The sequence below is a fragment of the Passer domesticus genome, chromosome Z (genome assembly GCF_036417665.1).
Source record: "Passer domesticus isolate bPasDom1 chromosome Z, bPasDom1.hap1, whole genome shotgun sequence".
In the NCBI taxonomy this organism is placed as follows: Eukaryota; Metazoa; Chordata; class Aves; order Passeriformes; family Passeridae; genus Passer; species Passer domesticus.
The window spans coordinates 4343060-4365951 of record NC_087512.1 but is presented as its reverse complement, the minus strand read 5'-3'; the positions used below and the strand labels follow the sequence as shown (position 1 = coordinate 4365951).

The window sequence follows — 22892 nt, the reverse complement described above, 5'->3', positions numbered from 1 at the left end:
AAAAAGAGTGAGATTATGTGGATAGAGCTGAAGATAGATTGGTTACCCTTGATGTTTGGGGATTGCAGAGAGACAAATGGAAGGAGCTGCATAATAAACTTTTTGAATGGGCTAAATGAAGTCACAATCATGGTTTACAGAACAGATATTTAATCTACTAGTTCTATCCTGATTTCCTCTTTCCAGAAAAAGTAATTTCAAACTATCTTGTTTGAATGCAGGAAGAGCATAAATGTATAAGATTTTTCTCTGGTGAATTTCATAGATGTAAAATAGACTGCCTTTCTCTTCTATTAATTATACTAAATCTATAAGGTAAAATGATATTGGGCTTTTTTTTTTAATAAAACTAAGGCAATATAATATTATTATAGGCCCTGCTTTACCTTAACCTCTTATATTATGTTTTTACTGGGCTTCTGTTCCAAGAGCACCATGAGAAATTATGGCTTTCTAGATTGTTCATGCAGTTTTTTAAATAGTTGTAAGTCCAAAAGCACTATAAAAAAATGATGCGTGACAAAGTGAGAGAATGGGAAAATCTAATTGTCACATTAATTATCTATTGACAGAAGATATACAGCAGGTGATGGAATGGCTTTGGATGTTCTTGTCTTTATTACCTCTTGGGGAAAGAGTTCAGATCATGAAATGAGTTTGGTGCTCTTGAGTGGACATTTGTCCTCATCACAACACTGCCCCATAATTCAGCACGATGTAACGAAATTGGAGAGCTCAAATTGAGGAGGTTTAGAACCAAGAGCATCAGGGAGTGATAAATCAGACTGGAGGTGCAGGGCAATGCCTCTTGGGGTGACTTTCACAGTGTCTGTGAGACAATGCCATCCCCTTTACAAATCATTTTGCCAGGCAGACATCCTAACTCCACATGCTTGAAGGGACAGACCAAGCTAGAAATAGTACTAAGAGGGAGCTTGATCTGGTCTAAGTCACTATTCCATTCAACTGCTATTAAAAGTTATGAGAACGGTGATTTTCGTATTTCATTAAAGAAATAACCATTCCTCTGCTAATTTTCAGGGATATTTTTCAGAGTCAGAAGCAATGAGCAGTGTGTGATGCATGCTTGCATAAATAACAGTCCCTAAAGGGAATGTCTAAATATGGCTAAATACTGTAAGTATACTTAATTGAATTATATTAGCATAATTGTCTAGGTTAGACATCCCTCTTTCAGTTCTTAGTACAAATTCAGGACCACACTAGTGCATGTAGTTAGCTTTAGGAGCTAACCACGAACTTTGTATGATTTATATTAAATACATGGACAGTTTTCAGTTCAATACTCATCATTATTTCAGTGTCACAATCTGAGGTGGCTGCAGTAGGTACCTTTGGTTACTCTTTCTACAAGAAGACCCACTCACAGCTATTTTGCTTATCAGAAATTTCACACCTAGGCCGCCAAGAAAAACGCTCAACATCAGAATTTGACACAGCTGTGAAGTCTAAATCTTCACTATGAGACTAAGCTTTGCTTTCTCCTTTTTGTTTGTTTGTTTGTTTGTTTGTTTGGTTAGGGGTTTTTTTGGGGTGGTTTTTTTTTGGTTTTGGGGGTTTTTTGGGGGGTTTTTTTGGGGGGGTTTTTTTGGTTGTTTTTTTGTTGGTTTTTTTTTTCTATCTGTCATGACAGAGAGAGAGCTCAAATATCTAAGCTTACAAATAAGAGACATCCAGAAACTATATATATTATAGTGTACATATATTGGCTATATATTTATATATATATATATATATATTATATTTAGTGGACAAAATAATTAGTTCTTTATATTTAGTGGACAAAATAATTAGTTCTTTTCATTCTAGCTATTCATTCTTACATCTCAGTCTCAAAACAGACATTTTTTGGGTGTGTAAAGAAACTATTTTCAATCATTTGTAAAGACATCAGGTTGCTAACACAGTTATGAACTGCCAGTCTGAGGGAACACAGGAGGATACTGCGCAAGAGTTCTGAGGCTGGTGTGCAAAAGCCAAAAACCTTAAGTTCTGCAATATTCCACCTTGACTTACAGCTTTCCCCAGATCACTTCTCAACTAGAGGCAACATGTGATCTGCCACAGCTGTGAAGAAGGGTAATTAACTGCCATATATTATGTATTTGTGAGAGACACCAAGGATACTTTTGCAAATTGTTATTACTTTATTTTATTTATTAGCTGGCTTTAATTATATTTCTGTAGGAACCTGAATTATGGTTCAATTGCAACACGGCCTGACGGTGGAATAAGTTATAGCTGCTACCTTCATGGGACTGTAGGCAACACAGCAAAATAAAGTGATCTGTTTCTTTCTTCAAATCTTCCAGACACGATTAGATGAGAGAATAGTCAGGCGCAGAAAAGTCTTCAGACACGGTGCTGCTGTTTTTTTAAATTCTCTCAGCTAGGTCTGACAGCTAAATACAATCTTCTGTGATGGAATCAAAATGATTAATTAGGTAAAGGAGCCTCTTGTGCAGTTATGACTTATATAATCCTCACTGACTCTAACCTCCATCAGCTCTGCTCAATTAACTGAGGTTAAGCATTATAGATTATTGAGGAATTGGGTCATAGTAAATCAGAATTACTTTCCCAATTTAGAAGTAACGGATGGTGAGGTGTTTCAGAGACAAGGCTCAATGCCTAGCATTTGCAGAGCTATGCTTTGCTGTTGATATTGAGTGGAAAAATCTTTACGGATGGGATTTTTCCCTCATGAATTTAGACATCAAAATGTTATCTGGGAGACTGGGCTGTTTTTGTGGAGGGAAATACAATCTCTGGAAAGCGACAGCCAGTTCAGGAGGGATTCACCATATGCTAACTATCCATGCCATATGGGAAAAATCACCAACATCTCTCCCTGTATTAACCAAAGAGAGGATCTGAATGATTGGATGTCATCCTCAAGTTCTACATGATCAAAGTGGAGTGAGATAAATACAGAATTTTCTGCCTAAGATGTATTCAATGCCTGAAATTACTCATAGATGTAACAGAATATCCTTAGAGGGTATGAGGCCTCATTTTGCTTGAGGAGACTAACCTGGTATCAAATGCCTTCCAAAATGAGCATTTCAGGGCTGGTCGTGAAGAAATGTAGGACCCGGAGTTCTCATGGGCTTGCTAGAGCTGAAAATATGATGATGCAAGCTGTGTCTGTGCCACTAATTTGAACATATCCCAGGAGACACCTGAGCACATCCTTATTGCCAAAATGTTGGAATGATGTCTATCTTGGTTTCAGACCAGAAGAGCAGCACTTTTTTGACCCCTTGATTAGTTTGGTGCAGAAGCTGGCACAGTCCAGGAGTCCCTTCCAAAAGCAGGTTTTGTGTGGTAACCCTGCTGTGAAGGCTAAAAAGTTTAACAATATGGGAAGATGTTGCTCTATGCCAGATGACTTTAATGCCAGTAAGTGGCTATATTTAATCAAGTAAATCCATTTAAGACTTAATTATAGACTGTATCTATGTTGTTTTCTGCAGCCTTTCTTTGTCTTGCAAACTAACTTGAACCAAGGTACCCCTAAATTATGGAGCCAAGTCCATGTGGATATTATATATCCCTTAGTGGTGAAGAGGGGGTTGTGAAATGACATAACCAACACTAAATGATTTTCAATTGACTCAAAACTCAGGCATCTGCCTGAAAAGAACAAAGACCATCCCTCAAGGTTTCTCAGGGTGGCAATTTCTATGCTCTCTTACACAGGGAATGACTGCTTCGTTCGCCCCTATGCAGTGTGCAGGATTGGAACAGACACAGATGTTTCCCCTTGTTATTTATTGTCTCAGAGCTGCCATCTGTCCAGTGCATCCTCTTGTCCCTCCACTAATACTTAGCTCATAAACTCTTTGGACAAGTGCATCTTTTCGATGCACATATTTCTCTAGGACGCTTGATCTAAAATCTCTGTGGCAATACAGATAAAATAATAATAGTAATTATAATGGTGTAAATGCAGACTTCATCTTTCAGAGACTGGAAGCAGAAAATTCACCTTGAATGGGTACATGTATTTGTATTCCTCCAAAATAATCTTTCTCAAATAGAAATATAGCCACATATATCTAAAAATGTACAGAAAACCATTACTTTTGATAAAGGATTTTTGACCTGGATTCCCTTGAAAGAAGGGAGGGTGGAGAACAAAGCATTAGATTTTAATGAACTAATGTTATTCACAGTACCATAACCTTTCCAAATTTTATAGAGGAAAAAAAAATCTAGTCGCACCCAGATTATGCAAAATATAATTGGTTGAACCTCTGCAAAATAATCACAGAAGAAAAGTGAAAAAGGAACATTTAATAACAAAAAGACATTTTTTTAAAAAATATCAATTATCACTCCAGGACAGACACAAATGACACTGACTACTAGTATGTCTCCATGAAAATCACAATTTTTATTTTTGACAAAACTTATGCGTCTTCTATCTATAAAATGTATAAATAGCAACAACATTAAAGGAACTCTAGGGGGGAAAAATGTTTAGGAGCATATACTCTACTTCATGCCAGCTTTAAAAAGGAATAATATAAAAGACTTATCCAACTGCTTAGTCAAGTGGTTCAGTTGGATGGTCAAGGACTGTGAGCAATGGTGATTGAGCTGATGCAATTCTCTAGTAAGTCAAGGGCTGGATGCTACTCACAGATGCTATTACATGCTGGGACAGAGCTGCACTGCTCCAGGGAGGGCTCTGGGCCTCATTGGACAGAGAGAGCACTTGTGATCTCCTTGGTGGGACAGGGCAGTGTGGCTGATGGTGAAGCACTGGCACAGGACGCCCAGATTGGTGGTGGATGCCCTGATCCAAGGTCAGGCTGAACAGGACTCTGAGAAACCTGATCAAGTTGAAGGTCTCCCTGTCCATTGCAGGGCTGTGGCCCAGGTGCCCTTAAAAGGTTCCTTTCCAACACAAACTCTTGTATCACTTTACAGCATGTCTGTAGAATATCTGCCAGCCAGCCCCAGCAAGTGCAGCTCAGAGGAGGGAGAGCAGTACCCCTGCAGCCTCTGCAGGGCTGGTACACGACTTGTGCTCTGCTTGCAAAACCTGCCCACCGTCTGGGCAGGACACAATGGGGATGGGGTCAGAATTGTGAGTCCCCAGGCTCCCTTTGGGCTTGGCTCACAGACACGTTCACACACAGACACAGGCGTGCAGGTGGAGCACACGCTAACCCTAAACCTACATGTGAATGCAAAGCTGAAGGTCACATCCCAAAAGTCCTTAAAGAGTCACAATGTCCATTGAAACCAATGCCATTCATTCCTGGGATGATGAAATGACCTGTGCATGCAGAGGAGGAGGCAATAAGTGTATCCATTGTCCTAGAGCTGGTGGAAGCTGGTTCTGCCTTGGATGCTGGCGTAACTCATAGCATTTGAAGACCAGCCATGGAGCATACTTTAAAAACACACAGTATTTTCTCCACTCAGAATTGCAGAAAATATATGAGAGGGTATGCTAAATGACACTATAGAACAGAAGAGTCACAAGGAAACCATTAAATGGGCCCTCAAAGAACAACTTCTGCATGAGAGCTGAAGGGAAGGAACTCCAGGACCTGGCCTGGAAGATGCTGTGTCAATGCTGCCTTTTTGAATTATTACAGGTTACTGTGCTCAGCTCCTGATGAGTGGCTCATAGAGAATTGTCATCAGGTTGTACTTTCCTTTTTTTTCTTCAGGGATCCCTTCAGTTTCCGCCACAGACTGTCCTTCCTCTTCATCTTCTTCTCTATCATGGACAGAGAGGACTCTTTCCTTCGAATTTCCCTCACTAGTCCATGAAAGACATCATCAATGTAGAAGCGGAGCGCAGCTGAAGTCTCAAAAAAGGAGCAGGAATATTCTCTGGCTAAGCTCATTCCTTCTTCAGTTGAGACCTACAAAGAAAAGAAAATTCCATAAATATTGCCTAATGCGCAAAACATTAATCAACATGAGAATGTTACAATATATATATATAGTCTGACTTCTTAGGTCCTGCAAATCACTGACCAGGAAAATAATCTGACAGCATCCAACAGATAAGGATTCAAGGGTGAAAGGATCAGGCTGAATCCATGAGGTATTTGAACACAGCAAACTGGCAGTATTCATTTTCTCAGGTGTATTATGTCCCTAATTCTGATGCATCAATTTTTCCATGTATTTCCTCTCTTTAGTACCATAATCCTTGGTTTGACAGAGCTGGTACTTTTATTCTATAGCCTGGAATGGATGACTAGAAAGACTTACACAGAATTAAGGCCCTAGAAAATCCTTGTAGAGCATTAACCTAATCCTGGAGGCAACTTGACTCCTTAAGCACACCAGCTTTCATACCCTAATATTTTTCAGTCACATTAATTTCTGAGCATGCCTTGGAGTGGTTTGGTCTTTGCAGGCCTGTAATCCTATCACTGAGCTCATACCTGAGCTGTATGAAGATCCAAAATCTATTTGTTTTTCAGCTCATCTTCCCTAAGTGGCTTTGTGTACTTACTGCTTCTGCGGAATGTGTGGGAAATGTGTCTGTATTTTAAGGAACTGATGGGCCTAGAGGAAAACAACACAGCTCTTTTCACTGACTTTTGGAGCAGGGCTCATTTTTTCTGAAATTTTCATATTGGCTATCTCTTGGCATTTGACCTGCCAGCCTGCTTAATGGAAGGGTGCTCAGCATGCTGATTAATGTGTGCATCAAATAGAGCTTAAATGCTTATTGCAAAGGCTGTCATTGCCTGCCAATTAAGGTACTTTTTACACTTTGAGAGTTGATTCGATAACAGGCAGGAGATCCACAGAAAAAGACAGAACAAACCGTGTGAGCTTCTAAATGTTAACCTAGCTTCTTACCCAATAGTCTGTCCTTTGTTTTCAGTATTTGGACATGAATCTGAATAAATGAATTATATGAATTGCATGTATGGTGTATATTCAAATTCTAGGTCACAAATACCAGGCTTTGTTTTTATTTACATTTGCATCTCATGATTTATTCAAGTCACTTTCCAAACACCTTTATGAAAAGTCAAAGCAATACTTTGAGATGGCCTTGTGAAACCCTACCTAATAAGCTATGGAAAGTATCAATTGCTACTGTCTATCCCAAGACTTAGCTTGGTGTTTTGTTTTAGTTGGGATTGTTGTTGTTGTGTGGGTTTTTTTTTTTTTTTTTTTTTTTTTTTTTTTTTTTTTTTTTTTATGATTTCTAGCTTCATGCACCCAAAATGCCATTTATCTTTATTAGGGAAATAAAGCCCTGTGACTCAAGACACAGCCAAACTCTCTCATACCGACCATGAAGAAAATGCCCTTTATGATTAAATTATGACACCACCTCATTGCATTTATTCCACTTATCTGTAAGGCTGGATATGGTAAGACACAGGATTTGGGAGGAAAAAGAAAATTGGTTCATTCCAGCCTGGAGGTAAATCTGCACCAAGCATGTGCCTGCATAACACAGACCTCAGAATTTCTCACCACCTCCTTTGCACTGAGTCACAAACTTTGTAGCATTTGCAAGGATCAGGCCTCTATGCTCCAGGTACAATCTTAATTTAATTAAGAATTTTCTGAGGGTAAGCAGGGAGGTTGTAGGCCAACCTGAATAATACTTCCTGACAAAATAAAAGATGGTTACCACTTTCCAAGTGCTATAATTGCCAAGCTTTTGCAAAAAGAGATGGGTAGAAATATGGTCCTCGTTTTTTCTCTGGACAGCTGTGTAAGCAAAACACATGATTCAATATGTCTATTGGGCACCATTGAGAAATTGATTGTCTGGATAGAAAACTATTTTGGTTTATTTTGGACCTTATAATGATTTTTTTTTTCCTTTCAATGCCTTATTTGAGCTGAAGCAGGAATTTTTTTTTAAATTTTGTAAAAGATGCTGCAGTTCTAAGAAAATGATTGCACAGAGATGCATTTCAATGAAGATTTCATACCTTCATTACCTAAAAGGAAGAAAAAATCAACATGAACCAAAATATCCTTATGTAAAATAATGGCTGGGTCGTAAATATAATTAGTGTGTCAGCACAAAAATACTCAAATATAAAAATTGCCCATTCTTTTTCTTTGTGAATTTCTAGTCTTTACCCCACTTTGCTTCTTCTTTTGACTTTTTCTTTCTTTTTTTTCTTTTTTTCTAGGACTAAAAATATGTTTTCTCCATTCTACAAGGAAGAATAACTGCAGGGAAGACATGCTATGCTCTGAAATGAAAAAAGACTGCTAAGAGCTGTGAGAAATGGATAATACTCAGGAGAATTAAATCATGCAGAAAAATTTTCTCCCCATATCTTTGTGGCTGGATGTTAGCAACTTGGTCAAATTTGGCTGAGCTTCTTTAAAAAGCAAGAAAATTTGGTTTTGGACTCCAGTTTCCTGCCAAATTACAGAGACAACATTAAAGTTATTAATGGTTATGGTTCATTTCAAAGCATGACATTTTTCTTAAATCTTGCCCTCAGGAACTGATTAACTGCTTTGGTGAAATTTTAGGAGCTAATTCAGCAGGAGGAGGACACCTGGCACAAACAATTTCAGGACGATTAGCTGATGTTTTTCGGCTTCAAGGCTGAAAACATAATTTTTTAAAATATAACATTGTAATAATTATCATTGCTGCTTCCAGCACCAATGAATATAGCTATAGTAATTTAACTAATCTGTTTGCTGAAGAATCTGTAAATATAAGGAGGTTTCTAGAGAAACAATACACATTTTTCTCTTGGTTCATCATTCGGTCAAGAGGCTAGACACTTATGGAATGAGAAACAAGGGATAAAGCTTGATGAGGTGACTGAGGCCCACATAATTCCAGGGATTTAGCCTGTTCTCATCTTATTGCCAGAAGAAAAACTATATTGTAGAAATCCATTCCAGATCTGCGCAGCCCAGGGACTTGTTGACAAATTGCAGCTTCCAAGGGTCTGTATCAGTGGAAGATATGATCTGTCAGCATGACACGGACAGACAGGTCAGGGAGACAGGTCATTCTATTGAATATATATCTGGGAAGCAGAGCTTTATATCTCATCCTTAGAGTAACCCTTCTTGATTGAATCTGGCATTGTTTGCAAGAGTATAATTCTGGTCATATTGATTCCAACTTAGCTATTTATGTGCTGCTAAACCTCAAGAAGGGAATAAAAGTGGAAGATAGGTGTAGTGAACATAATGAGAAATTAAAATTTCAGAGCTGACAGAAGCTTCCTGAGTTTGGTTCAAACTTCTAAAAACTGTGTTTGTTTGGGTGGCATTTTGATCAGCATTAAGAGAAGGGCTTGAAGCTTGCAGCACAATCAATCAGCAAGATCTCCCAAATCCATAAAAGGGGAATGAACTCTCATAGGTACGATGTGTTAGCGGCTGGAAAAGTCTTATTTTCCAAAGTGCAAGATTCTGAGTGCCCATTTCTGACAGCACATGTGAGTTGAGAAGGAAGATATACCAGTGACAACATATAACTGAATCTTGTCTAGACAAGATACACCTATTCCAACAGCACATGGGACTGCAGGCTGAATTGGGAATTTTCCATCTCTGCATTGCTGAGGGCAGCTAGAACACAGCCCAGCTTCCTCCTGAGGGGAACCACTTGCTACAAACTTCATTATATAACATTAGGATTCTGTTTGTGGCTTTTGCAAACCTCCCCTGGAAAATTGCAAGTGCGATTAAATGCAACGCTGACAGCCTGCAAAAGCTGTGATGGATGAGCTGCCATCTTTATGACAGCCAGCTCCCCACTAAGGTCAGCTCCTGCACAAAACCACCTGGGCTAGGTTGTGGGTGGGGAGGCACTGGCAATCATTGGCCCCCATGGGCAGATATAAAAATACCTGAATACTTGTAGCTGAGATGGAAGATGCACAGAAACTAAACAGATCAATAGTCTTCCTTTGCCCTTGGACTGTCATTACCTGGAAAATCTCTATCACAATCAGATAATTTTGTGTTCAGCTTTGTTACCTCTTTTGGTCATGGCAGCATCAGAAGGATCTCAAAGTAAGTTTCACTGATGGAGATTTTGCTATCAGAGTCAACAGCTTGACTCTAGGTGAGTCAGTGGGGGTCTTCAGACAGGGAAGCAATGCATTTCCACTTGTGCATTTCATCCTGGCATCCATGAATAGTATGGTCTAATTCAGATGGCTTTTGCAGTTTTTCCCTCATAACGGGGACCTCCAGATTGCCATGGAGAAATCTGGGAGCTGCAGGTGGAATGCTAAGCATTGTAAAGATTTGCCTAAATTTTTGTTACAGACTTCTACCCTGGTTGTCATCATATAACTCAGTTTTATAATTCTGGATAATTTTATAACCAAAACCTTGTTCTGTAATTTTTTTTCTCTGAAGGCACATGGTCTAGATCAGAGACAGAAGGGTACACATGCTGCTCAACAAAGTGCTTATCTAAATCCCACTGAAGGAAATAAGAGGAATTTCTGTTGGTTTTGATCATGATTTGCATTTTTGACAGGCAATAATTTATGAGAGTTGTAAGGAAAAATAGTGAATAGGGAGGGCAGCAGCATATTGAGCAGCCTTATCTGCACCAGTAAACAATAAATAATAAAAGAAATAGGAAAAGTAATGAACTGGACTAGGAAAAGTTCTGAATAATTTCCCAGAATGACAGACAGCCTTACCCTTCATGTCTGGTGGATTTTTTTTCTGTTTCTCTATAAGTCCCATTCCAGAAAAGAAGAACCAGGTGCTAAGTTCTTTATTAACACCTGGATATCAGTTTAGAGATAGGCAGGCAATCAGGAAGAGTCCACATGCATGTTTGGTTCCCTCCCCATCACAACCCATTCCACTGGCATATCAGAACAAATGCAATAAGCTTTTAATACAGGTGTAAACCCATAACATATTAGAGAAGGAGCTGTGGAGATCAAAAGTATTGCCATTTTTCTCAGTCTCTAGTAAGTAAATTTGCCAAAAGAAAAAGAGAAAATTAATCTTATGGGTCTAGAAATAGAACCTATCCTGGACAACAAAATGGGAAAGAAACGGTATTGACTGACATGAGCAGTGATTTTTTTTAATCCTAGTACTGACCACCAATTTTATGCTTAGAACAGAACACAGAAAAACTATGTTTTCTCATTAATAATGCAATCACAAAGTCATTTAGGTTGAAAAAACCTCTCTAATATCAAATCCACTCATTAATGCAGCTGTGAAACCCACTACTAAACTACATTCTGAAGTGCCACATCTACATGCCTGCTGAACATCTACAGGAACAGTGACTCCAACACTGTCCTGGGAAGCCTGTCCCAATGCCTGATGACCCTTTCAGTGAAGACATTTTTACTAATATCCAATCCAAGCCTTCCCTGGTCAACTTGAGGCCTTTTTCTCTCATACTACTTGTTGCCTGGAACAGGGAAAAGCTGATTATTTCTATGGATAGCACTGTGTCCAGCAAAGGCTGAGCTGGCTGCCTCTATATTTCCACCTGCCTTCCTTACAGCCAAAGGCATTCACTGTAAATATTTGAATTGTTTCTTGAGAAACATGTGGTGCAAACCACTAAGCAAAGAGCAGATCCATTATATCTACATCAGTTTTGACAGTTGTTATTTTTTTTCTTTGGAGAAGTATCAAGAGGCATGGTGGCAGACACTTCCTACAGGCTGGAATAGGAATCTTTCCAAGTGTGAAACACTATTGTTCAGGTCAAAACTCAAACACTTGGCTATTACAGCAGTGGCTGGGGTTTAAGACATGAGCAGAAACATAAAAATCCAAGAAAAATCAATCTTTCTGTCTTCTTAAGACAAGCATCACTGTTGTTATTTGCTCACATAATACATGTCATGGGATATCTTTTTAAAAGAAAATGAAAGAAGCGTTCCAAGGCATTTTACCCTTCTCCTTCTTCAGATCTTTGCACTTATAAACTGCCTATGATATTCTCACCACTGAGAAATAATATTTCTGAAATAAGGAGAAAAATCAAGATCAATTCAAAATCAATTTAGTCTGAAAAAAATATTGAAGACTAGAGTTTGTGTGGAACCAGCATGAACTTTTGTGGCCATACATTCAATATGACTATGTTTCAGGTCTAAACGTGCACAGCAAATTCAAAAGTTAAATGGAAATCCTTGATATTAAAACTTCTTGTTTCTATCTCCCTTAACATCAATCATTCTGCTTTCTTACAGAATTTTAACTTAATTTAAAGTTAATTACTGCTTAGAAGTATAATGCTGAAACTGTTTCTTCTGAAAACATACACATTTTAACCTTCATGCATGGTCCCCTTCCCAAATGCAAACACTGCATGGCCATTTGATTTGTCCATGATTACCCTAGAGTTCACAACTACTTTCCACTGTCACAAAACAACATTTTTATTAAACCAAACAAGTGCACCTTACTTTTCCCCCTTAGTTTCTAGATAAGCAATTCTCTTTTCAGGAGCCTGCACAGTTAATGAGTAACATGGTGGAGAAACTTTAAAGTAAAAGTTCATATCAACGCTTTCATGAGAAACCTCACTCCGACTTCATGAAGGCAATTCTGCAAGTTCAGCTTTGCTGGCTTTCTAGACTAGGAAACCACAGAACTAATTATTATCATGAAAGTGTTGCAATTAGCTCTGTTCCTCCTTCTCCCTCTCTAGAGTGATGTGTCTTGCAAGATTTTTCTGTGTTTTCCTTTTGGCCTTGTCACTCTGCAATGCTTTTTTGCTGGCTTCACACTAAAGCATTTTTGGTGACCAGAACAGGGTCCTTGAATAGCCATGGGTGTAGGGAGGATTAGCAGACAGGGCCAAGGAGAAAATGAAGTTTTGCTCTGTGAACATCCTGAAGAGCCTGGATGCCATGGAAATAGCACATGGCCCAGCAAAGCACATCTCATCCTCAACTGCTCCAGCCTCTGAAGAAATTCACTTTATAAAGGTTGAGATATTTCTTCCCTTCCCCTTGTAACCTGGGCTTTGCTTTAGGAAGGAAGGAATGGACAGGAAGGAAAATGCAGCTTTAGCAATGCAGAAAATAAAATTCTCCAACTCTTCTGTAATGATCTTTGTGCATTATTTTTAGTGGATGAAGGGTAGAGAGCGTGGGATTGTAAAATTAATTGGTCATTTTTCTAAAGGAAAGCCATTTAATAGTTTTGACAAAAAATAATTTTTTAGACAAAACCAGAGAGATTGATCTGTTCTAAATAATGTACTTCTCAACTGGTTAGTCACAAAGGTGTGACAAGAAACACTACTTAAAGTCTGTCCTGAGCATGGAAGAAACATGTTTCTATTTGATCCAAGGGAACAGCAAATTGTTTAGGAGTGTTGAAAGAAATCTGATGAGGTATCACTGAACAATTTTTCTTATGCAATTCACTATTGACCCCTGCTAGATTAGACTGACACTTACTCTGTTTCAGTAATTTCTACACTCTTGCAAGAAAATTCTAAGGTAACACTACCTATTTTATTTAAATATATCTCTCATGCATTTTCATACATAAAAAAAATCTAGATTCAATTTATACTTGAATAATTTATAAGTATTTTTAGCATCTTTTGTGATGACAATTACTAGCATATGTCTAGTCTTTCCGTATTTTTAGAATTTTATTATTTTTCCACCTTTTGGATCCAGAATATTCTTGTGACATAGGAGCTACTCCTCCAGGTAATTTTATTCATGCTTTGGGCAAAGTTTGAAATAAAGATAAACATCCTCCATGCAGTTGCTTAGCTGCAAATCTAAGAAAGCACATGTTTTGGTCTATTGTTTCCAACTTATGAAAATGTTGTTTCATTATTTCACAGATACAATGCTAAATAACTGAATCAACATCTCATTTCATGCAAGAATCACTACAGAATCGGGGTGCTGTCTGCAGGTTATTCTTTGAAGCTGTTCTTCTCTACTACAGACTGTATCCTTTTGACTTTATCTTTTCAAAAGCGTGACTGATGAGTGGTTAAAGCATCTTTACATCAGGAAGTGTTTCTAAAGAGATGGCCTCAGGATCTGACTGAATGGGATACTCAAAGCCACATGATCCTACATCAGTCAGCAATAGCTCTGGGTCTAATTTGAAGAGAATGTGGAAGTGTTAAATCCTTAGCATCTGTCTTCAAGATGAATAAGTTCAGGTCAATTGCTCAAAGCATTTTTCAGAGATCTGACAATTTTCTAAATTGTCCATCATCTTTAAAGGTTCTTTGATTGCAACACTCAGCTGAAGACATAGATGGCCATAAGATGGTTGCAAAAAGAAGACATTTCTGCATCAGTTTCACATGGGCATCTGCTGTTTTTTGTAAGGAAAAAAATCTAGGAACTGCAGTGCTATTTTCACAAGAAAGGATTCTTTTTTTCAGGTTTTTTTAAGCAACAAGAAATCAATTATCATCTGCTACCAGAAGACGGCTTGTTTTTAAAAAAATACATATAACAGGAGCTGCAAATGTATATTTTAGACTTCTTTTTAAGCAAATAGAAAATTAGTGGCATTCAACTCTTATTTTAACACTGTTAGTGGTTTCTATTGCTTTGTGAGCACAAGTTGACCATCAGTTCAGTAGAGACAGCCTGCATATCTTTTATCTATCTGTAAACTCATGTAAGGTGCTTTCAGTTATGTGTTAGGCATTAAATTTTCACTCAACTTCAGTTCTTCATCAGGACATGGGCAGTAAGCACACTGGGGACTGAGTAAATAAACTTAATTCCTGGTAATCTCTTCAAATCTCCCTGGTATTATATAACTTTTTCTTTAACAGCAATATTTTGTCCTGAAAATCCTCAACTGGCACAAAAGGATGAGACAATAAAGAGGGAATATCAAGGGAAGATCAGGGGTCTTCTTTCAGTGTTCTATTTCCCTCAGTTCTCTGCTGAAGACTGAGGAACGTGATTCAAGAAATTTTAAGGGAACCAGAAAGGAATCTGGACACCTAAAAGCAAATCAAAGAAGAGACAGAAGTAGGTGTATATTTATTTGTGCATGTTTGTATATATGGCTGCAAACAAGAACTGTAAATTAGGGGGGAAAAAATACCACCCCACAACCAAAGTGATTCACAAAAATAAAATAATCTTTTGAATCAAAGTAGCCAAAGTTTGTGTTTTGCTAAATGTCTCATTTTTAGACACATGGACAAACTATTGGAATTAAGATTTGAAGTTTTTGCCTGAGCTGGATATGAGTTTACAACACTGGAATAAACGTGTCACAAAAAATATGCAGTAAAGGGTGTTGTTTTGTCTTAACAGCACACACTGCTTCCTATCACTTTTGAGTGCAGCACACAGATATTCTGGTATACAGTTTTCACATCTAAACATACTCTCAGATCCAGACTGCAGGCAGACAGAGAACACCATCTTAAGTTTCTGCCAGTGAAAAGAAAATTGCAAGAGACTCTTCTTCCTCCTTTAATTTCCACACAGTTATGATCTGCTGGGATTCAGGGATTCTGCCTGGGCTGCTGAAGTGTTTGACAGAAGAGAGGCAGAGGAAGAATTTAAAATAGATTTATAAATATTTGGACTGAAATAGATTTTTTTTTAAAGAAATAATTTACTGAGTTTACTGAAGCACATGCTAAAATATATGAGGTTTCAAAGCGTCTTGTGCATAGTCTACGGAATAATGTTTCACTCTTCCATGTTTTACTTGAGTTGTTTTTTAAAGAAAAGTTAATCAATGCAATGAGATGAAGATCTACTTGAGGTTCTTTTAAAAGAAAAAGTTACTAGATGTAATGAGAGGGGATTGAGCTGCTAGAAAATGGGAGTGGTGAATCATTGTGTTTGTTTGTCCTGGAACATGTAATTAATTTTGAGGGTTTAGTAATTTTGAAGTTTATTAGGAAGGTCTGTCAAACAATCTCATTACAGGAAATATTGCAGAGTATCTTTATTAAACTAATGGCATTGATCTTCCCCATGTCAATACTAATTCAGGGAAAATTTTACACTTTTGCAGAATATGAATTGATTGAAAAAATTATGGGAGCTTTATGGAGCCTTTCTTTTTCAGCTCCTTTCCAGTGTGATGAAAGGAGAGCTTCATGGAAGAGAAGAGTGGTTTTTTGTGGTCACAGGAACATTTGAAATGAGAGACCCATGATACAGGACTGTCAAACCATTAGTGACAGCTGAATAAGGAGCATTAAGCTCTATCATGTGATGAGACCTGGCATGTGGACAATGCATAACAAAAATTTGAGTCTGGGGGACTGAATGTGAAGGGAATAAAAAGGAGAAATGGATGTGCAGAGGGAGAAAAATGAAAAATCTTAAATTGTCAGTGGGTAGGAAGAGCTGTAAGAACACATCTAACTAATTAGACATAACAAAGTCTCTTATTGCTAACTTTGCTCCAACTACCTCACTTTGCAGCAGGTTAAGGTAATGGAGTTGCATTGTTTCTGTGGTAACTTTTTTGTGTATCTGTGGTTAACCTGTCCTGTTGGCAAGCTCCCTGTTCAGGGGACACTTTCTTTGGATAACCCTTCCATAGTCCCTGCCCATGGGTTTTGACTTGTAGTAAAACTGAGCATCCTAAAGTAACTAAAGTGGCAACTGACAGCTGGCAGAATCTTAGCTTTGTGTAATATAGCACCAAACTTTCTTGGTTATATCCCCAAGAGGTGCTGGATTCTTTACTAAGGGAAACTCGAACAATGGTGATGCTTGAAAGTTAATGAATAGTGGTTTTTTCCTAGAATTTTTTTTTCTGAAGCCAAACCAAGACTTTTTCTTATTATTTATTGCCTCAAAGAAAGGACATAATAAACAATGAGAGAAGCAGAAGAGTGAAGGTGGAAGGATGGTGGCAGGAAGGAAGACAGATTACATCTTTATTATGCTAGCTTGAGGGTAGAATGAGAAAATAGAGTCTGAACAAACAAAATGGAAGAAATTCCTTGCTAGAAGCATCTGTTTAACCTCTTCTATCTATGATGTATCCTTCCAATTATGCAGATACTCCTGATATATAAAAACAACTATGCTAATACACCCTGTGAGCCCAAATCATGATCATAACTGATAATATTCTTACCCAGAGAAATAGACTTTTCAGCCCACCACTGATAAAGCTGTAGCTCAGTTTACCCAGCAGCTAGTGTGAATATGCATCTGCCCACACTAACACACACAGACCACAAATGCTGCTGTGATCAGGTTGAACCTTTCCATTATAGTTGGCAGAAAAGGTTGGTCTTACAGCAAAACCTCGATGCCTATTCTGACAAAACACCATTCTAAAGAGTCCCTTCAGGACTGGGAGGCATTCAGCATTAGCTCCTGTGCAGATTAGAAGTGGTTTCTGACATTTATTTGTTTCCCATGCTTCATGCAACTGATTCATTTCAAGCCTTCAGTCTGGAAAGGTTCTGGAAATGTCTGTGTAAAGGTGAAAAACACCTTTTAGAATATGAAGAAAAACATTTCAGAATGTGTAGATGCTGCAAGCCAGTATGCCCTTTTCTAAAGGTTTTCTGGAATTTTTTTGTAAAAGTAAAAATGATGTGCTGTAACCAGCCAAGTGAACGACATCTTCTGCATCCCTCCATTGACAAAAAAAAAGTGAAAATGAGAAAAAAATGTTGAAAATGAAAGATGGGAAGCAAATAACACAGAAGATATGACAAATAATGCTATGAAAACAGTACATTAAGTTGCATATTCAAATAATACATTAAAATATTAATAATATTAAGGGTGGGGGGAAGAAAGATACAGTTTCTCAGGAGCATCTGACTGATTAAATATTATCAGTATTTAATCACTGACAATCCCAGTGGCTCTAACATAAATCTGGAACCTGTGCAGGTTGACTTCCATGCCTGAACGAGCAACACCACAGCTCAGGCTATGGGGTGGAAATCACAGAATCATCATAGAATGGTCTGGGTTGGAAGGAACTGAAAAAAATCATCTTGTTCCAATCCCCTGGGCAAGAAGAGCAAGACACCTTCCACTGGACCTGGTTGCTCCAAGCCTGTTCGACTTTTTTTTTATGCAGCCCAGGGCACAGCTGGGGCTTTCTGGGCTGTCAGTGCATGTGGCTGGGTCATATTGAGCTTCTCACAAACCATCAAACCCAAGTTCTTCCCCCCAGGGCTGATTTCAAAAATTTCTCTGCTTCGCCTGTATTTCTGTGTTGGATTACCCCTGGCACTTGGCTCTGTTGAGCTCCATGAGGTTCTCATGGTCCCACCTCTCCAGCCTGCCCAGATCCCTCTGGGTGCCATCCCTTCCCTCCAGCGTTTGACCTCACTGCTCAGCTTGGTGCCATCAGCAAACTTGTGACAGCGACAGAGACAGACAACAACACGTTTGGGTTTGTTTCTCTTTTTCAACAAGCTTGCTTATTTTTCTCTAATGGCTCTTTTTCTCTATATTTGTTAAACACATAAATAAGAATAGATTTGGGAAACAAAATTGCTGGTGCTAAAAGCAACAGCTGGTGAAAAACACTAAGTGCTTGAAGCCCTAACAGTTACTGACTGTCACTAGCAATTCTGGACATGCTATCACCCCATTATTTTTTTTACCTGTAGAAATGAAATGAATGTTATTAAATGTTTTGGAAAATTACAACTTCCTGCGGTAAAGTTTTGTTTTATGTGGTGAAAGGGATATTAATAGGAGGATAGATACAATACCTTTGAGAAAAAGGTGTGGAAAAAAAAGAAGAGGCAGTTGCTATGGTTGACACATATTTTTAAAGATGTAATTAAATATTTTCTGCTACAAGATGTATGGAAATCAGCATCCGAAATCACAGAATAGTTTCATGTGGAAGGGAACTCTTTAGGTCACCTGATGCAAACTCTTGCTTGTAGTAGGTCCACCTGGGACAGATCACTCATGTAACACTCAACCACATTTTGTATTTCCTTTTTTTTAAGGAAGCAAATCTCCTTAAAAAATCTTGGGGATTTGTTTCACTGGCTGACCTCTCCTGTGAAAAAAAAAAAGCCCAAAAAACCCAAAAATCAACCCTCTTAATTAATAATATTTTCTTATTCTGCCTTTTTTTGTTGCTGTTGTTGTTTTGTTTGGGTTTTTTGTTTGTTTGTTTGTTTGTTTGTTTGTTTGTTTGTTTGTTTGTTTGTTTTCTCATCATTTCACTGCTCATCTCCATTGGTTTTGTCGTCATTCAAAGATGAATGAGATTCCATCAAGCGGAACAAATCCACAAGCTCATATGTCTCAGACTTTTCTGTTTCTCTTCTAAGCTCTATCCCAAGACCATCTTTGGGATTTCTGCTGAACTCACTTCACTAGGTCAAGTTATTTCTGGTGCTGTAAAGCCCTAAACAGGCACAGTACTTCAGACACACTTATTTGGCTACAATAACTGTGTGAGACTGATTTGAAAGCCTTCTCAGATCGAAGGGAAACATAATTCCTTTCTTTCATCTACAGAGTCAGTCGTCTGGTCATAAAAACCACCACAGAACTCATGTTCTCAGAGAAGATTTTCCTTTTGTAAACCCATGTTTTAGATGTTCCCAGGCACTTTCTTATCCTTTATGTGCCTGAACATGGTGTTTTGGGAACATTTTCTTCATAAACACTTAATAAATTTCTTCTGAAGGTGAAAGATACTGAAAACCAAAATGACTGATTTATCTCTGAACTACTTAAGTAAACTGAGTGCACCCTCACCAGCTGAGATCCTTCACTTCAACTTCACTGAAACTTCTTTACAGGATGCTCAAAGAATGCACATGAAAATAGAACAGGTGAGTAAAAATGAACATAACAAGGGATAGCTCTGTCCCATGTAAGTAAATATAAGTGAAAATTTGTACAAATTAAAGCTTTTGGACCACAGTGTGAGTTTTTGTGCCTGCTGGATTTCTGCTTTATCCTTTTCTGGGTTTGATTTTGTTTTTCTAACTGAATATCACACTTAGAAACTTGATTATATACTTTAAACTCTTTTTTCTTAATAATTTTTTTAATTAAAAAGAGTGCAAATCCAAAGTAAATTGCATATTATCAAAGAAGGCAGGCTTTGATACCATGAGAAAGAAGGCCTCACAACATGAGACACAGAAAATACAGTAGAAATACTCAACTCTCTTGTCATAAACATGAACAAATAAAGAAAAATTACTGAAGTAAATTAAAAACTAATGCTGTTTCACCTTAGGTCAGACCCTAAAGAAACAGTCTGGTAACAAGCAGTGACCCACTTCTGAGTAGATGCTGTACCTGCCCATAGCAAATAAACAGGTAGGAGTGGGGGCACAGTGAAAGAAGGGAAGAGCTTTGAGCACCAGTGGTGTAAGATGATCCAAGAGAAAATTTGGTTTATATCCAGAATGACTGTACATTTTCATCATGCAGCTCTGGACACTGAGCTTTAGCCACATTAAAAGGTTTGGTTTGCCCTTGTTTTCCTATGCAGATTTGACATTTATGGCAATGGTTGTTTTTCTCTGATGTCTCTGGTGAAAGATTAATGATTTTAATCTATATCCACCGTTCAATACTACTTTCATTCTGGAACATACACTGAAATTTGGGCTCCATAATGTGATGGTGGGACACACTGCATACTGCAGAAAAGCTTATGGGATGAGTAAATAGCTTAAATGAAAATTACACTACAGCTCATCCACAAGAGGATTCAACAGTTTTAAATTTCTTTGGTCTTCTAGGGATTAGGTGTCTGATGTTGTCTCACTTCCTTTTCAGTTGCTGGTGTTCTCTGCATTTGTAAGGCATGCAGTGCTGTGAAATCAATAAGGTTACTCATAGAAAATACAAATGTTTAACTCTGCCTATCATTGTACAATTTTTCTTCTCTTGGGTAAGGATCCTTTTAGCTCTCTTAGGTGCAGCCCAAAAAAAGAATATCTGAGCTGGTTGTTAGCAGGTTAAATGCAAATAACAGGAGAGTAAGAGATTCAGATATCAGTGACATTCTAGGGAGAGGAGAGGAGAGGAGAGGAGAGGAGAGGAGAGGAGAGGAGAGGAGAGGAGAGGAGAGGAGAGGAGAGGAGAGGAGAGGAGAGGAGAGGAGAGGAGAGGAGAGGAGAGGAGAGGAGAGGAGAGGAGAGGAGAGGAGAGGAGAGGAGAGGAGAGGAGAGGAGAGGAGAGGAGAGGAGAGGAGAGGAGAGGAGAGGAGAGGAGAGGAGAGGAGAGGAGAGGAGAGGAGAGGAGAGGAGAGGAGAGGAGAGGAGAGGAGAGGAGATTAGTGCTCCCTATATTTCTCAGTGAACAACTGTCCGGTCCTGTCCTGTCCTGAGCTTCTGTACTGTCATGAGTCAGTCAGTATTCATCACCTAACTTCTAGGCAGAATGTATTCCTTGCCAGTAAACTGCCATTAGATATTGTTCCATCATTGTCCTTTGTTTTAAATGGTTCTTCCTTACAATTATTTATGTTCTTTCACTTCTTATCAGTATATGCAGTGTAGTGTATAAAAGTGTACTTTTATCACACTTTCATTTACCTATGCTAAAGAAATTAAACTTTCTCTAATTTTCTCTGATAGGACCAGCCTGATACATATGTTCTGCATCTGTTTAAATTTGAACTTGCCATCATCATCAATAAACAACTACACTTAATCTGAGTTTTCACTTGTATATTTTATAATACCTTCAGTGCTTCCATGTCCCCGATAAACAAATCACTCCAAATGCCTCTTGAAGTGGCATTTATTTTATGCAGAATTTCATGATGTTTGTAGTTTGTAATCACCCAGCATGTGGCTGATATATTGAAGATTTCTCTCCTGCCTCCAAACTGATGTGTTATAGTAAACAGCCTTGCTATTAGTCCTTAAGGACATGGCCTTGCACTTTTTACAATTGCATTTAATTCCACTTCTATCACTCCTCTGGGTCACACAGCTTTTCCTCTTCAATAATCCTGTCTCTTCTAGATAGAAAATGTTCCCACTTTGTGTTATCAGCAAATTGTGTCAGAACCCTCCTGCATTTTTATGCCTAGGTCATTAATGAAAAAGTTAAAGATCAGCAAATTGAAGGGTAATGCCTAATATCCTTAGGGCTAGATCCAGTTCCAACTAGTGGGGTCAGAACGAAATCCTCTCCTTCTAAAACGTTATTTAAATCTAAGAGTGTGTGTGGCTTTATATGTGTGCAATCCAGCTGTCATAATTTTTTTGCCAGTAAATCACCCGTTTCTGTTGGCCCATCTCAACTAACCCATCTGTTACAGTTGTGCAGAACATAGTGGAGAAAAAGCTGATTTATGAAATGCTGGATGACTCCCTATTTTTATTAATGTGTGATTATAACTCCCCAGCTACATTGAGTGAAAATAGTCTAATGGCATTGCTTTCCATGTGAAAATACCGAGCTGACAGAGACTAAATGCTCGATGGCAAGGAGCCATAAAGCTGTGCTGCTCCAGACACCCCATTCTGAGAATAGCCCTCCATTTGGCTCCCAGCACTATGGGGGGTCTGGTTCAAGACCCAAGCTGGTCGGCAGCACAGCTTTAATTCCAATAATCCAACGCCTTCAGGCTTCTCTGTGAATTAACTACACAGGCTTGCCATTTTTTGGAGATGGGGATGGAGCAGATGGGGAGCTGGAGAGGCCAAACTGTTGAAAGTCAGTGATAAGGCGAGAGTTGGGGGGAGAAAAAAAAAAAAAAAAGGATTTGGGATTAAAAAAAAAAAAAAAAAAAAAAAAAAGAAAGCCGTGAAAGACAACCCTGTGGTTTGTGTGCTTTGCATTGCCACCTGCCAACCCCAGGCCTTCTGATCTCCTCTCAGTGAACCGTAGAGGCAGCAGTTGGAAAGATCAGATATACGCTCAGGGCAATCTGTCAGAAACAACTCTGTCACATTCCCCAGCACTGAAACCCACGGAAATAAAATCTAT

General features: G+C 38.4%; 1 protein-coding gene across 2 annotated transcripts in view; it reads right to left on the bottom strand.

The window, feature by feature from the left end:
• Positions 1-4399: 4399 nt before the first annotated feature.
• The window catches only part of RIT2 (Ras like without CAAX 2), a 176576-nt gene continuing 158083 nt past the window's right edge, over positions 4400-22892 (bottom strand). For both annotated transcript variants that reach the window (XM_064404238.1, XM_064404237.1), the window contains exon 6: positions 4400-5909. In XM_064404238.1, the coding sequence (XP_064260308.1) occupies positions 5682-5909 (228 nt within the window). In that variant the 3' untranslated portion in view covers positions 4400-5681. The remainder of the gene's footprint in view (positions 5910-22892) is intronic.